Below are 16,499 nucleotides of genomic sequence, written 5' to 3'. Positions count from 1 at the left end.
TTCACACGCCATTGTTCCACACAATCGCCGTTACCCAGTGTAGCTGGCAGTTGGCAAGTGCTCTCTCTCATTGTCTCCGCATCATCAAAAGAAACGCTTTCTGCCGGCAAAGAAGGAGAAGAAAAGAAAAAAAAATGCAAATGCTTGCCTTGTGCTCTTTTCTCCCCGACAAGGCCAGAATGGTGGAGGTGTTAATGAGTGACAAAGCGTTCTCATTACCGGGAGAGGGTCCGTGGGCTCTGGTCCGTCTAATCAGCCCTAATGCATTCCAGTTCCTAACGCTCCCGAACTGCCGACTGCGGCGAGCGGGGCCATTTGTTATCGCAGGACTCTCTTCCTGCGTGCAAAGAAACGGGGCAACGCGGCCTCCAGAGGTCTGCGGCCGCGTACATCACGGAGTGCAGTTTGTCACTGTCTGGACCGGTTCTGATCACACTCGCCTGCGCGCTCAAGACCCGCTGCTCGCGCGGAGGCGCATTTCCCTGCAGTTTGACACACAAAGCCACAGACGGCTGCCTCTCCAGTAAGCGTGACAGTGCTTAACAAACGTGTCACGCCTGGAGGTTGTTGATGTATTAAAAGCTCAGCAAAGCTCAGAACCTAATTCTGTGCTTTGAAAGTATTACCTGCATATTGATGATGTTATTCAGTAAATGAGTTCGTCCTTAACGCTTGATTTCAGTCAAACCATGTCGCGTTGAAAATCTGTTATCTCTTATAGTATATTTCCACTTCCAGACAGATTCACAGTGGCAAGTTCTCCCATGAGCTTGCAGGTGTGTTTGTTTCTGTGGATCCTTATTCTTATCAAACTGTGGAGAGCTATTACGTCATTGACGACAGCATTTCGTTTTTCCTTTGTGTTGGAAGTTCTTTTACGTCGTTTGCCTCCGTTTCGTGACGAATCAAATCCGTTCTAATGCTGCGTTCACACCAAAGACTAGCGTGGACGTGAGTTTCAATCGCATTTGCGTCTTGATTGGTTCTTATCAGTCATGACTCCAACTGTTAGTGAATAGATGATCCTGCGGCCACACTAAAGGCAACGTGAAAATTTGCTTCGCGTTTGCTACGAGCGCCTCATAACATGGCTGTTTGTAGTCGCCTCGAAGACGACTTCACTCTCGTCATCGGCTGAATCATGTGGTGATTCACTGTCTCTGTGTGTGTGAGTACATGGGTTTGTCGGTCTGATAACTAAGTGTGTAATATCTCCAGCTCCTCGGCGTTATTAACTACCCCGCCATTAATGATGGGAACACTCCATCACTCCTACATAATATTCACATCAACTACCCAGTTTTCTTAGCGGAGCTAATCTTTATCCTCATTATCAAAGCCGAGGCGAGGCCGCTCGAGTGAACTGCAATCCGTCGCATCTTCTTGCACGTCTCATCATATGGGCTCGCTCGCTCCTTCCCGCCTTCGCGCTTCCTGTGAATTTCCGTCAGCCCGTGTACTTGAAAGGGCCCCTTCAGTGAGCCCCCGTGGCCCGTGGTGCTTCAAAGGGCCTCCATCTCCTTTGCCACATTAGTTACTTTCAAAGAGCAAATGAAGTTGGACCTCTGGACCGCGATCAAGCTGGTCAACAGATGGAGCCTGACAAGTTCCCTTTTTTCCTCTATAATGATGAATTCACCCTGTCAAAGGCAAATAGGTGGAATATTTCATTCTTGTAGTATCTAAATTAAAGGTCACATATTATGCTCATATTCAGTTTCATACTTTTAATTTGGGTTACCAGGTTTACATGCTCTAATGTTCAGAGAAGGCATCAGTGTTCTCATACTGCCAATTCCGTCAGCTCTCTCTTTTCACCCTCTGCCTAAAACGCCTGGATTTCTTTTAGCCCCGCCCCCTCCCGATAAACCCCAGTCTGCTCTGATTGGCCAGCTGGACCAGTCTGTTGTGATTGGTCAACTGATTTCAAAATGTGCAGGAAATGTGAAGCCTCTCCACCAGAAATGTGGAGATTCTCCGATTGCAGGCGGGGTTACCAACAATAGAGTCCAACTGTGACATCGCAGTGGGAGAGAAATCTGAACCAGTTGTTCGGAGCTTCAGGCTGTAGTGTTTAGACAGCTCCCAAAAAAACACAGGGTGGTCTTTCTTCACAGTTTGTGGACTGGCAGGCTCCACAGATACACACTCTTATGTGCACAAACACTGAGAAAGTGATTTTTGCATAATTTCACCTTTCAGGCTTGTATTTTTGTTTATATATATATATTTTTAAGGGTATACTTTAGACCTATTTCACGTTAAAGTTGTTTTCACTTCAAAGTCAACGAAGAGCACAACTCAGCATCCGCTGTACTGTACTGTACTGTACTTTACTTTACGTCCTCTTTGGCTCAGAAGGAGCTTCGTCAAGTCGAATGAAATTCCTTAAGTGACATTACTTGATTAATCTTGGCTCGGTGATAGTAGACCGCAGAACGCCTGCGTGAGTCACTGGAAGTTTGCAGCCTGAAAGTGTACATTAAGCATTTCCCAGGTGTGTATAGCGTCTAAAACATTTCATTATGGAAAGTGTGGGATTTGTGTGTTTGGACCCTGTCGAGCGGTGATCGATATCATTAGCATACTAAATTTATAGCTAATCGATAGTGTAGGGGATGCTTTGCTTCTTTCATGAACATTTACAAACAAAATTTACATTTGGTCTCGCAAGCTTCCCTGGTGAATTAAATTGCCGAAGTTCTCTTCAAGGAATCCAAACTCTTATCTTCAGCACTTTCCTTAACAAACCCTATAGTCAGTTTAAAGAAAATGAACGCGCTGAACCAAATCACACACTGACGCGAGGCCCCCGAGGCTAAATGGAGAGGAAGCGCCGACGTAAAGTCTTTGCAGCGAGCTGAGGGCGAACCTGGCGGTGGATGGGATGTAACGCACGACGTCTCGCTCTCCGAGTGAAGTGTCGTTTGTCACCAGTCTGGAGCTGAATGAAGCTCGCTGGCATGCGATTCTGTTTTGTGCTTTGTCCCAGCTTGGATAGGATTTCATCATTCTGTTGTGACGGGATCATCTCATGTGGGACGCTCGGCTTCGCAGATAATCTCGCTTGTGATGGTCGTGAGAGGGAATCGGGAATGCGTTTATGTGCCGTCGTGCGAAGCCAACGATGAGTCATGTTGGATTATTTTACTCCACCCTTTCTGTTTGGGTTTGTTTAGAAAGAATAAAAAAATATAAAAATATGTTTTGGGGACCAGTATTTGTGGTGGATTTTTCGTAGGGTGAGACGAATTCACAGAGAAAAGTTTAAACATGAGTAACTTGTGTTAAAGGGTCAGTTCGGTCTTTAATGGGTTGTGCATCGAACAACATTCAAAACTGTGAAAAGTGGCTCCAAGTTTTCATCTTAAAAATGTTCATGTTTTTTTTGGTCGTAGTTTTTTTTCTCCCTACATCCCATGTTAATATTTAAATATCTTGGGTTTTTTTAACAGAAATGGTCATGTTTATGGCAAATAATGATTAATGTTCGGTTAATCAGGCCATAATCACAGCCAGACTGATATCGATTTTTGGGGGCCAATATCGATATTAAGGAATGAGGGAAAAAAAATGGAGTTTCAGCTCATTGCTTCGCTGGTTTTTCAGGTTGAATTTGTAAAAATGAAATTAAGAAAAGTCCACATATTGGCATTCAGAAGCTGTAACTCGCACTCCAAACTCCGGCTCCGCATTCTGCTGAAGTCTTGCAGCTCGGCTTTCACATCTGGTGTCCCATCACTTGAATCAACATAGAAGTGTCCCGTGTGCTCTGTCTCCGCCCCGCAGCCCCTCCTTCGACGAGGAGCTCTCCCCGCGGCCCAAGCGGAAGAAGAGGAAGAGAAAGTCCGAACGCAAGAGGAAAAGGAAAAGGTCAGTTCCCAAAATGAGATGCAGTGAGGTGCATTGTCGGGCACCTTTTGTCATGCGTCCTGAAAATAAATAAACTGCGAGAGGTGTGGAGGAAGAATTCTCGTTTCTCTCTATTGAGTTCATTTTAATTTGTTCCCCCCGGCTTCAGGTCTCCCTCTCACAGCCTGTCGCCACCGAGGAAGAAGAAAAAGAAGAAGAAGAAGAGCTCCAAGAAAAGCAAGCGGCACAGGTAGTTCTTGCTTACTGAAACAATATTTGAATAAAAAAAAAAGAGGGGGTGGCATTTATTTTTAGTTGACCCAAATCATATTTCTTCCCCCTTCCAGATATACCTCCAAGAAGTCAAAACACAGGTATGTGTTGTTGCGATACTCTGTGCATGTCTTGTGGCTGTGGCACTTTATTAAAAGAGTCACCTGGATACTCACCTGTATTTAAATATGGTTTGACTTTTTAGCGCCTGCTGTCAGTAAAATATCAGTTTCAGGCTTTGTCGGTCTCGATTCTCCTCGCTCATGATTCTACTGTCTTTCATCTCACCAGCTCCTCAAGTTTAAAACATAAGAGGAAGGATGAGCGCAAGCACAAGAAAAGGTCAGTCTGCGACTGTCTCCGAAAACCTACACGTTTGGTTTTTCTTTCTTTCTCTTCAACCCCACTTTCTTTCTTCCCTCGTGATGGGCCCATGCAACCCCTTTCTTCAGATCACACAACACGGCTGAGGAAGAAAGAGGGAAGCTCTCATGTGACGGGCACGTTTCAGAAACACGCAGCGGTTATTTATGTATTCATTTTATTTTTTTGTGAGCAGAGCGTGAAAAGAGTAAAGCAGATTGTGAGCTTGGGCCGCAGAAACAGGGAGGGGAAGAAACGGGGGTGAGAGGGTAAAAGAAACCAATTTCATGCTGTGATCTTGCAACACATTTTATAATTCGGCTTTGGATGAGCGCGGCGCCGTTTGTTTGTGAGCGCAGAGCCGAGTTCAGTCGCTGCTTCTACTTCAACGGGGGACGGCAGCTCTTCCAGCACACTACAACATTTCACCTCGCTCCTCCTTTGTTCCCCTTCGTGCCTCAGCTGCTCCTTTTCTTCTCCTCGGCGTCTCTGAGGAGCTCTTCGTCTCCTTCTTTCAAACGTGCTTCGCGTGTTTCAGGGCGCCGGATTGAAAAAAAAAAAGTTTTTCATGGCCCTCCACACAGAGATAAAATATGATTATAGAATATGAATTATAGATCTTTAAACTTACTTGATCTGACTGCACTTTTTTACTGTTGGACATTGAAGATCAGAAAACAAGATCGAAACCTTTATACTCTTTGTAATCTAGACCTTTTAAACTATTTATCTTAGGGACCAATGGAAAAGTAGGATATAAAGCACTTTCCGAAAAATGATCCGAAAAAGTCCCAAAAATTAGGTCAGGGACCCGGTGATAATTTTCATTTGATAATCATTTCAACAAACCGCCTAGTTTTTGCGTCTGCTCTCGTCTCTCGAGCTGTTTGCACTTTGTTGTTGTCATGTCACTTTGTCCCCTGAACCCTGTCAGTCGACTCGTCGTCATCGTACCAGTCGCTCCTTATCCACTCGGGCCTTTTTCTCCTCTGCTCTCCTCATGCACCTCCTTCAGTTCCCGGACTCGCCCGCATCGGAGGCGACGCTATCGGAGGTCAGAGTCGGACAGTTCTTGCTGCCACTCTTCCGCGGAGGACAGGTAAGGGACCCCATCCCTCCCCCCCCTCCTCGCCTCGCTGCCTTGGGTTTATCTTATCGGGTCCTGCCGAGGTGTCTGCCGAGTTCCCCGGTCACACCACGCCGATGACTGATAAGGCAGAGGTGACTTCCTGATCTCAGGCACGGCCGGCCCCTTATCAGTGCTTCACAGGAAATGGCCCCAAATTCACTCCACAGATCGATGCACTCAATTATAAAGATATAGCGCAAAGTTTTGGATGTGCGATAATATGAAGGATTTTTTTTTTTTACTATACTGAAAAAGGGTTAATAGCTTGGTGATCTGAAGTATTTAGTGGAATTACTGGATACTTCCACTATTGATAATTACATCCGCCAAGGAGGTTATGTTTTCACTCGTGTCTGTTTGTTGATATTTAGTTTTCGAATTGAAATAATCTGAAAAATACTCTAAAATTACCAATTTCTTTACTACTTACTAATGACTGTGAGTAATTACTTGGATTATTAATCACAGGAAATCAAAATTAAAACCAAGAAAAAGTGATTTAGTGACCAGTGCTTTAAGAATCTATTTATTCGTACAATTTCCAATGCTTATACATCAGATATTGATAACTTTCTCAGGGATGTCAAAACAGCACAACAGAAGAAAAAATGTTGCTGATGTAAATCCCGATGTTTCAATGTGCATGTCTACTATACGTCTCAACTAAAGGCAGCGTTTCTTTCCCAACAGAAACTACCTGCACAGATCTGTGGTGCATCAGGCTGTAGGAGGCCTGGCGGCTGTCGGAGAGGAAGGCGTGAAGTGGAGACCTGCAACCAAATCAGTGTGTAAAACGGCTCCCAAATATCGCTCCATCCTCTCAACCGCCACCGTAAGTATCTGCAGGACTCTGACGATGCTGCCAGTGGCTCTGTTCCATTCCTCAGTTAGAATGAATTGGTGTCGGTCGCAGTAAAAAATCCCAACAGTGAGGTGCAGGTGGTCGGGGTTTGGAAAATCATTATCAAAAAAAGATAATCTTGCCATTAATATTTCTCAGACAATTCTTTTTGAAATCCATGTAGCCGTCCTCTGAGGGCTGAATATTAACAAGATTAGAAATACAGAACGTGGCCCGACTCTGACCTCATTTAATGAATTCTTTATTTCGTCAATTCTTATTTTTTCTGTCTTCAAAAACAAACAGCATTTGGCAGAGAAGACTCCGCACAATCATAACAATGCCACTGCAAAGTCAACGCGGTGTTTTCAAAGTTAACTTTCCCTCCTGTCGAGAAATAAAGTGTCACACAATCATTATTTTATTTTCGAGAGGTATTCCTCACGACCCACTTGTTCTCTCTTATTAAAGGTATTTGATATTCTGTTCAGTGCCAGTGTTTTAAAATTATTTTTAACAACCTGTGCATCACAGTAATGGTGGTCAGTATTCGAAAAAAAATGTTGACCGGATGTACATTTGATTCCTACAGGATGTAGTTTAAGACCGTTCAGAATATGATGCAATTAATGCCGTACAGGAAATGATGAATTTGTTTAGTTTTTAATGAATAGAAATGATGAAAAAAAACAACAGTGTTGTTACCGTCCTGAGGTTGTTTGTGAAATTATGGCAGGAAGTAGTTTATTGTCGGATATGAAAAGTGGATGAGAGTGCAGTTTTCTTTGAGACTGGGGGGCAGTTAGAGATGGAACATAAAGCATTAGTTTCCACCACAAAGACAAACTGCAAATGGGAAAATGTTGCCTTGGTTTGCATTGGTTACACTTCATACACCTGTCAAATTAATCTGAAAAGAGAACGGGTTTGAACTGGGACATAAAGATGAAGAATAATTAGTTTTTATTTGCCCCTTTAGAATGAAACAACAATAGAAAAGCTTTATAGATCTGAATAGGTTTATTGATTTACCAGTTACGAGCCTTTCACAGACATATCAGTATGAGTGTTTATGTTTGCACTGATACCTTAATTTTAAAGTATAAACAATGCTGAAAATATGTTCATTTATGTTTACGTTTTACATTGAAAGAAATATTTTTATAATTCACGTTCTATATACTTAGTTATAGTTGTATTTTGGTTTCATTTATAGTAATTTATAATCAAGTTTATAGTTAAACTGTAAACTAACAAGCCTCAATTACATTTCTCTGTTTTAAAATATACGTATTGGCTGATATATCAACATTGGAAATGTCTCCATAATATCGGTATGAGATCGGTATCGATCAGGCTCTAATTTAAAGGGGTGAGCAAGAATTTCTACCTCATTCGGTTTATGACCTCTAAAAACACTAATATTTTTTCAACCTGTTTCGACAGGAAGCAGAAGCAGGAAAAAAAACAACTATATTTCAATTAGAATTTGTCCCTCCTCCGTCCCCTCTGGTCATTGCATCAGTTTTATGCTGATGATTCCAGCAGACAGTTTCAATTGTTCAGATCTCGTTTGGATCTGAAACTAAAAGAAAACAAACATCTTTAAAGTTTGATTGACAGCTTCCACACGACACACTGTGAATCTTAAAATTCTGCTGTTTATTGCAGGTTGATTTTTTCCCCCTCTTAAGTAATGTTCTTCCAAAGAGCCTCATAAATACAGCCATGGCCTTAAACTCATTGTCTCATGCTTACTGGAGCATAGAAAGTATTCAATTTCTCCCCAGCAATCATTAAATTATGCTAATTGCACAGACAGATGTTTTTTAATTACACACCACAGGGTTTTAATTGAAATTCAATAAATGAATCCATATTTTGAACCATGCTTGGCATTCAATGCCCCCAAGACTTTCAGGAGGACGCAACCGTCGGTTACTGAAGGGGTCAGCTTTACTGAATCAGGAGCGTTTCGTGGTGGTTGCATTTTTTTTAAAAGCCCATAATTCAAAAAACAATCATGCAGACTGAACTTTGATTAACAGTACAACAACAAAAACGCAAAACATAAAGGAAAAGGAAGGTATGACAGGACTGGAAAAAAACAACAACCTCAAAACATGAATAAACGAGTTGAATGTGGTTCATTAGAAAATATTTCAACTTTTCTCTTTCTTTTGTGGCGGCAACAAAAAACGAAAAGAAAGGAAACAAAAATCGTCTGGGAGGGAGAAAAAAATACCACGGCAGAGATCAAATATATTTTCGAAGCAGAGTCTTATCAAAATATCTGGAGGTGACATTGATTAATGTCTCTGGTTAAAATATGTTTTTTTCTCTAAGTGAAATCTCTTCACACACACACACACACACACACACACGCACACACACGCACACACACACACACGCACACACACACACAGATGGTGGGTAAGATGCGGCGGCTACAGAGGATGGTAGGAGAGAGAGAGCAAAGACTTGTTTAATTTCCTCACAGGGTTGGTCGGATGTGTCGCACTGTAGGACCAGATAATGGAAAAATCTCGGAGAGGACAGACCGGATTAACCTCCAGGGAGTCTCGTCGCCAATGAGTAAAGAGAGAGATCATAATTCCGTTACATCAGTCCGCCTGCGATCCTCGGCGATTCCGTATCGTGCAGTAGTTGTGCTCGCACGCCCTCAAACGTTCCGATACAGGTCTTCACTGGCTCTGGGTTTTGAAGAGAGGGTTATTGTCTTTTTCTTGCAATTCACGACTCTAATGATGCACTTATGTTGCCCGCTCTTCCCTTTTTCTTACACCTTACCTACTTAAGGAGGAGATCTTGATTGGTAAGTGGATGCTATCCGCAGACTCAGGGATTTACCTGTAGGTGGTCGGTTGCAGGCTAATTATTTACTTTTTCACAGGCGAAAGAGATCACAGTCATCTGTCCTGTTCTGAGGGCTTTTCTTAGTTAGACTGATGGGTTCTCTGTCTCTCTCTCTCTCTCTCTCTCTCTCTCTGTCTGCAATCCTTTTTCATTTCTACGTAATATCCCATTTATGTGATGTTTGTTCAATGTTCTTTAAACAAGTCTTTTTTCAATTGGGGCTATCCTTCACTTTCTCTCCTCACTCGAGTTAGAGACGATGAGTAGATCTATCCCCACGTAGCTTTTCTTTCTCCTCTGCTCTCTGTCGTTCCTTTCACACTTAGTTTTAGACTTAGCTCTATCTGGATTTGTCTCTTGTTGATTTCTCCTCCGACTTTAGCGACTTTCTTCTGGGGGTTAATCGCATGCTTGCAATTTGCATGATGTCTTTATATCTTTCAAAGTTTTTCTGTCCAGGGAGAAATAAAAAAACAAAAAGCAAGAGAAATCTCTTCTCTGTGTTTCCAAGGGATATATGTGCCTTTTGTGCTAGAGTATTCTCAGTGCATCAAAACAGGCAACAGGCTGCGTTCACCAGCGACGCGCTTGGTTTTAAGCCGCCGCCCGTTTGTCTGTTTGCAGATTTCGTCGTCAAAGCCTGGAGGCGAGCTCTCGCACGGAAAAGGGCCGCAGCATTCGTCGAGCCAGACCGAGGGGCCGCACGATTACGATTCTGGGAATGACACGTCTTCGCCGCTGTCGAGCAAAACCGGCGTTTCCCTGTCGAGCGTCGCCGACAACAAGGGGAGCACCTGCCAACGCGCGGCCTCACCGGAGAAGCTGAAGTTCACCGACAGAGACAACGCGTCGGATTCAGGAAACTCTGTGACCAGCTACACTTCCTTATGCAAACCTTACAGGGAGGACAGCTTGTCTGCAACCCTTTTCAGTGGGAACGGCAAGAGGTAATGTTTTGTTCACGGTCAATAATCCATCTGAACGAATGCTCCCGAGGAAAATTGCCGGCTGTTTATCTTGTGTCTCCGCGCTCCGTTTCCCCTTTTGAAATATTCATCCCGTGAGGCGCAATAAAGGAGAGTGTTCCTTAAAAACAACCCGGGACGCAGCAGCTCGGGCTCCATCGCTCGAGGCGGGGAGGCGTCTTCATGTGTTTGTTGGTTGGTTGTTTTTCGTAGGGGGCAGATCACCGTGGGGTGTCGGATGGAGGTTGTGAGGCCTCCAAAGAGGAAGAGGAGCGCGTCGTCTCGCGGGCGGCTGAGAGCGCGGTCGTCCAGCAGCAGGAGCAGGAGCAGGTCCGCGGCGAGTTCCAGATACTCCGGACACTACTCTCGAAGCCCGTCCCCGTCATCTTGCAGGTGGGTTGACTGCGTGCACGATGTACATAATAACAGGGAACTTCCAAAATGGCGAGAACTTCCACTCTCAGAACTTGAGGCGTTCCTTGTCCCAGCAGAGTTGAAGAAGTCTCAGACTCAAAGTTCTCCGCTGCTTGAGAAGCATGTTTGTGGAAGGGATGAGATGTTCCTGTCCTGTTGATCTGTGAATTTACAACCCTTTGTGCAATCAAACCATCTGCTGCTTTGCTCGTTTTTCACGCTCGCAGCTCGTACTCACGTTCTCCCAGTTATTCGCCTGACCTGAGGCGGCGAGGCAGCGTGGCCAGCCTGAGCTCCAGAGGAAGCTACTACTCCAGACACAGCTCTGACAGGTGAACTTTACAAACAATGTTGCAGCTGCACGCTAATGAACGTGTACGTTTACGTCGTTGGCGATTTCACATTTTCCCACCGTATCGCCTGCCTCCCAGAACGCGACACAGCAAGAGAGCCCCGAAAAGACGGACGGACGCGAAGCATGCACGTAAAGTCAGTGGGAAGAGACAAAGACGCAAATCCTACTCCCCGATGAAGAAAAGGAGGAGAGACTCGCCAAGCCACCTGGAGGCACGCCGCATCACAAGGTACAGCTTTTCCCCAGCCTGGTTATTTATAGCCGCAATATATATTTTTATGCCTTAAAGGCAGAAGAAGATGCATCGCCGGTCCCGCCCGCCACTCCCTCATTTGGACAGGTCCCTGGCCTGAAATCACTCCCTCGCGTTCACGAGCTGTGTATCATGAAATGGCGTTTAGCCCGAGGGCGAGATATCCATCAGCTGTAAAGCTGAAGAGAAAGACGGCGAACACACGCGATCGCATCGTGCCACGTGAACAAAGGAACACGGGATTACTGCGACAGATTTTAATGTTGATATTTCTCAGAGACCACAGAAGAGGTGAGAGGACAATGAATATTGGACTTAAATTCACTAATCCAGCTGGTATAGCTTAGCGGGTTACACCCGCTGACTTTGATACAGAAGGTTGGGGTTCGATTCCAGGTCATCCCAGTGTGGGTCCTTCAAGGGGCAGTAAAAGCGATTCTAAAGCAATTAGAATCCTTCCTCACCGTCCGTTAGCCGTCGGGTCTGTGTGCCGGAAAAAAAAATCCGGGTTTTCGGCTCAGCCCAGGCTGCGTCAATCGAAAAAACACAAAAATGCTGCCAACCTGCACCGCACTGCGAGTGCACTTTGGAAACATCACTCGTCGACACTTTAATGGGTGGCGCTTTTCGTAAGTAGGGGGTTAAAGTGGCCAGAGCAGTAAAATCACAACAACAACAAAGAGGGAGACAAGAAAATCGCTAATTGCCCCTTTAAGCTGCTAAATGCTCCACCGCATATTACACATATCGATGCAGCTCTAAGATTGAGTCAAAATAAACAAATGTTTACACAGATGTTGATCCGTTTCACATCACTTTCCTTTTTTCTTTGGGCTCTCCGCAGTGCCAGGAAGCGACCCATCCCTTACTTTCGTCCCAGTCCTTCCTCCAGCAGCCGGTCCACCAGCGTGTCGTCTTGGAGCAGCCTCTTCACCCGCAGCCGCAGTCGCAGCCCCATCCACAGCATCAGCCGCAGCCGCAGCCGGAGCCAAAGTTACTCCTCCTACAGTCGCTACAGTCGCAGCTCGTCCTTTAACTCAATCTTTGGGACCCGCAGTCGCAGCCGGAGCTGCGGTCCGGCGAACAAACGCAAGAAAACCAGGCGTTAGGGTTTCCCCAGGGAACGTTAGGGGGACCAAAGTCGTGTTTCCAACTCCAGAGCGAGGACGGCGGATGTTGGAGCGATCGACTGTGTGCGTCTCCGTGCTCCACTTTGATGCTTGAGCGGATACTTGTCCCAGCAGGGGGTCCGACTGCGGGCGATCATTCAGGCAGCCTCGCTCACTCTGCCCACAGATGCCACCGGAGACTGAATGTCCACTTGTTTGTTTGTTTTGTTCTCGTTCTGCATCCTGTCGACATAGCAACGGCCTGCGACTGTTCATCTCCGACATATTTACAGTTAGAAAGTGCACACAACAAACAAGACACTATGTTCCCTTTATTCATGTCTGTGCACTTCCCATTTGGTTATTCTTTTACATTAATTCTTTAAGACTTTATTGTTATTTTTAAATGGTAAATAAAAAGGCTTAAATCCCACTCAATTTAACGTTATCAGGACATCGGACATGTATGGTCCCACGTCACGTATTCATGTCCTGGATTCTGAGATATTGATGTAACATCTGAGCCGTTTCATCCAACTGTTATCAGGAATAAGGAAAAAGGTTTATGGCTCCGATCTCGCCACTTCACAGGCAGGAGAACCGAAGTGTTTCTGCTGAAAAATGAAACGAAACGGTGGCCTGACGGCGGGCGCGGCTCAAATGTCAAATTAATTTATCCTCTGATCAAATGGGACACAATTGAAAAGTCAGAAACATAACAGAGAGCGATGAAAACATTGCACGGCGCTAGAGAGGGAGGATTTTATTTGACACATTTTTTTTAATGGAGTCCCCCCCGGCGACGGCGGGGGGGAGATGTGTTAATGGAGTTTTTTTCTTAGCAACTCCTGACAAATAATAGGTTATTAATTTATTTTGGGGGAATGGATCCTTAAAGGTAAAGATGATATAAAAAACATTTATCTATTCCAAAGCTGAAATGAACATCTTGGGCTGTAGTTATTATTCTGTATGTTGTTTTGTTTATTTGCTGATTTTGAAGCTCATGTTGAAAGTGAGCCTGAACTTATTGATCCTCGATTCACTTGAAAAAATGTTTTCTAGCTACAACGCTGCAGCCAAACACAAATACAAAGTGTGTTTCTGTTCTCCAGCTGCATCACAAGGGAAGGTCAAGTTTTGAATTGTGCAGCACGATACATATTTATTGCTTATTTATTATTTATTGGCTTCGTTGTCCCTCTCGGTAGTGGTCGATCTCTCTATGCAACACAGGTCAGTTCATAGTTATTATAACACTGGTATTATGACACTGCTAATTTATTTTTTTGGTTGGTTTTGAATTATTCCCTTTGGCGCCGAGCCCACACATGAAGAACCCACCCAGTGAGCAGATGTACAAAAGAACCAGAGTGTCAGAGAAGATGCTTCACGTCTGACCTTTTTGTTCTTTTACCAAAACAAAAAGTTGTCCCATCTTTTTGGAAATATCTTCATGTGCTTTTCTTGCCAAGTGTCAGATGAGAAGATTAGGACCAGACGAGAGTGAGCTGCTGTCTGAAGCTACAGGCAGCAGGCCGTGAGCTCAGCTTAGCATGAAGTGTGGAAACAGGGAGACGGCCAATCTGGCTCTGTCGAAGGTTGAAAAAAAAAATCTGTTGTTATATTTAGTTTGAACAAAAAGTTGTGGTTTTGTCGGACTACTAAACCTGTCTTCTTCGGGGTTATTTTGCTTCAGTTAAATTATGGATTCCCAGTTCAAGGGCTCCTTCAAACGTGGCCAACAAATTCATCCTTCCATTCCAGAGAAAAACAAAGGATCCAAAGGGTGGATCCTTCCCGGCCTATGGCGAATTTCTCCTATTTCCATCTAGATATCGTGCCCTTAAAATAAAAATACTGCCTCAAGATACATTACCGATGCGCTAACAGATACTCTGCCCGACCAGACCTCATTTTAGTTGATCGACACGCCCATGGCTGCTCAGATGGCCGCAAGAGCAATTGGCTACTTAAACAACATGGCCGCTGGAGGTGAAGAGGACAACTGTGTTGGTCTCAAACTGGCAAAGACACGTTTGCGTTTGGTGCCGCTTTGCAGCGGGCGTAAGACGGAGCCCGATGTGTTATTCCAGCACCGGAGTCCAGACCTTCTCCCGAAAACATGTGTCCGCGCTCAGCATATGTGAAAGGCGACCTCCGGGGAAATGGCTCGTGATGTCTGACAACAGTCTCGGCTCTCGAAGGGGCCGCTAGGTGGACGGGTCTTATCTAAACTCTGCACGGAGGCAAATCGGCACATTTTACCCTAAATGTCAAACGTCTTCTTTGGAGTTGGTTCCGGGGGCTGCCTCTGACTTCCAGGGTTTGAATCCTAAAAAACTGCCAATCTGTATAAGTAAGAGAGTTTTATATATATATATAGATATAAATATATATCTAAATATCTAAATATATATATATATTTCTCAATCATTTCAAATCCATCACGGTGTCTGTGTAGCCGCTCCTGGCCTGACTGACTGCTCTCTATGCACTCACTATACTCTCAGCGTATTTCCCTGAATGTCAACTAAATTTGGACGAATGAGGGAAATATACGATGCTGGAAAGGGGAGGGGGGGTCTCGGCACTCAAGTCCTAATCTATAAACTGATGATGTCTCGCGTCGACGAGGTGCCGGTGGATGATTTGTGCGGTCGTGTTGATAATCTGTCTCGACCGGCACCCAGGTCGACGTCCCTCACCACACACAATGTAAAGTGTACATCGGTTCTTGTGCATAATCATTTTGAATATGTAATTACTCTGGTGTAAATATGCATCTGCGCTGTACAGATTATCCCCAAAAAAAAAGAAGGTGTGATTATATGATTTGCAGAATGTGATTTTGGGCGTCGTTGGATGTTAAAAATGTCGGTGTGGATTTTGATGCTTTGAGCGGTGATGAAGGGAAAACGAGGCGATCAGTGGACTCTAGGTGTCTTTGTGTTTAAGAATCCCTCTGATCATGTCTTTGGTTATGTTAATAAGTACAATAACAAGGTCATACAGCAATAGTGATCCAGTGTTTTCAGTGTTGAATTATGCACACTCCCCCCTGGTTTCCATACGAGCGCATATACTGCAGCGGCAAATGTTTGTTTTTTCCACGCTGTCACATTCTATCTCGTGTCAGTGTGAACTTCACGTCGTGATAATGTGCCGCCTGGAAAATTGAATTGTCCCCCCCCTCCCCCCCCCATGAAGCCATGAAACCCCTTTCACACGTGTGTGTTCAGAATAAGCTCAATAAAATCATGTTCTGAATCTAAAAAAAAACTCCATCGCAGTTTTCTCTTCAAGTTCCGGAAACACTTGTTTACCACAGTAACTTTGGTGAGGTACTCTCAGAGATGACTTCTTATGGAGACAAATCAGGGTCTTTTTTTTTAATACAGAAAAGTTACGATCTGAAAGTGAAAAGACAAAATTCTGTAATTAAAAAATATGATTTGCAACTTTTTTTTTTTTTTCAAAAAAGGATCTGAACCTGAAAATGTAAAAAAAAAAAAACACTTCAAAAACTAAAAATATTTCTGGGAGTGAAAAATAAAACTAAACATTTCATTCAAAAGAATTCCAGCATGGAATCAAAACTGAAGACAGAAGAAAGAAAAAAAAGAATAAGATCATTAATTTATTTCAGGTGGAATACACCGATGTATATTTCAGAGTTCATGAGCAAAACTTGAACTTTTGACCCTGATTTGGCGCCATAACGTCTTAGCGTTCTGTTGTTTCCGTGCTGTGACATCAGCGCGCGTGCGTGTGCGCGTGCGTGTGTGTGTGTGTGTGCGTGTGTGTGTGTGTGTGTGTGTGTGTGTGCTATTAAAGAGCCGGTGAGTCACCAGGAGGAGCAGCGAACTTTAACTGTGCGTGAGCGACTTGTGGCTCAGTTTGGTCTCTCGGTCAGCTGTTGCCTCTACACTGCAAAAAGAGTGTCAGCACCAGCAAGTCATTTAATCTTCATCACAATCTTATCACATACCTGTTTTATGAATGTGATATATTTATATATATATATATACACTTTAAAAAGTGAATTAACGCTGGAGAAGTTCTTGT

At 44.1% G+C, this 16,499-nt stretch overlaps 1 protein-coding gene across 1 annotated transcript in view; it reads left to right on the top strand.

The window, feature by feature from the left end:
* Window positions 1-15,307, top strand: part of srrm4 (serine/arginine repetitive matrix 4) — a 52,013-nt gene extending 36,706 nt beyond the window's left edge. The window contains exons 3-13 of the mRNA XM_035640923.2: window positions 3,790-3,873; window positions 4,022-4,102; window positions 4,200-4,226; window positions 4,417-4,467; window positions 5,504-5,587; window positions 6,308-6,449; window positions 9,960-10,282; window positions 10,514-10,693; window positions 10,942-11,046; window positions 11,146-11,298; window positions 12,167-15,307. Of these exons, the coding sequence (XP_035496816.2) occupies window positions 3,790-3,873; window positions 4,022-4,102; window positions 4,200-4,226; window positions 4,417-4,467; window positions 5,504-5,587; window positions 6,308-6,449; window positions 9,960-10,282; window positions 10,514-10,693; window positions 10,942-11,046; window positions 11,146-11,298; window positions 12,167-12,431 (1,495 nt within the window). The 3' untranslated portion in view covers window positions 12,432-15,307. The remainder of the gene's footprint in view (window positions 1-3,789; window positions 3,874-4,021; window positions 4,103-4,199; window positions 4,227-4,416; window positions 4,468-5,503; window positions 5,588-6,307; window positions 6,450-9,959; window positions 10,283-10,513; window positions 10,694-10,941; window positions 11,047-11,145; window positions 11,299-12,166) is intronic.
* Window positions 15,308-16,499: the final 1,192 nt, after the last annotated feature.

The sequence above is a fragment of the Scophthalmus maximus genome, chromosome 19, assembly GCF_022379125.1.
Source record: "Scophthalmus maximus strain ysfricsl-2021 chromosome 19, ASM2237912v1, whole genome shotgun sequence".
NCBI lineage: Eukaryota > Metazoa > Chordata > Actinopteri > Pleuronectiformes > Scophthalmidae > Scophthalmus > Scophthalmus maximus.
The sequence above is the reverse complement of the archived record's forward strand: the minus strand, read 5'-3'. Positions and strand labels throughout refer to the sequence as shown.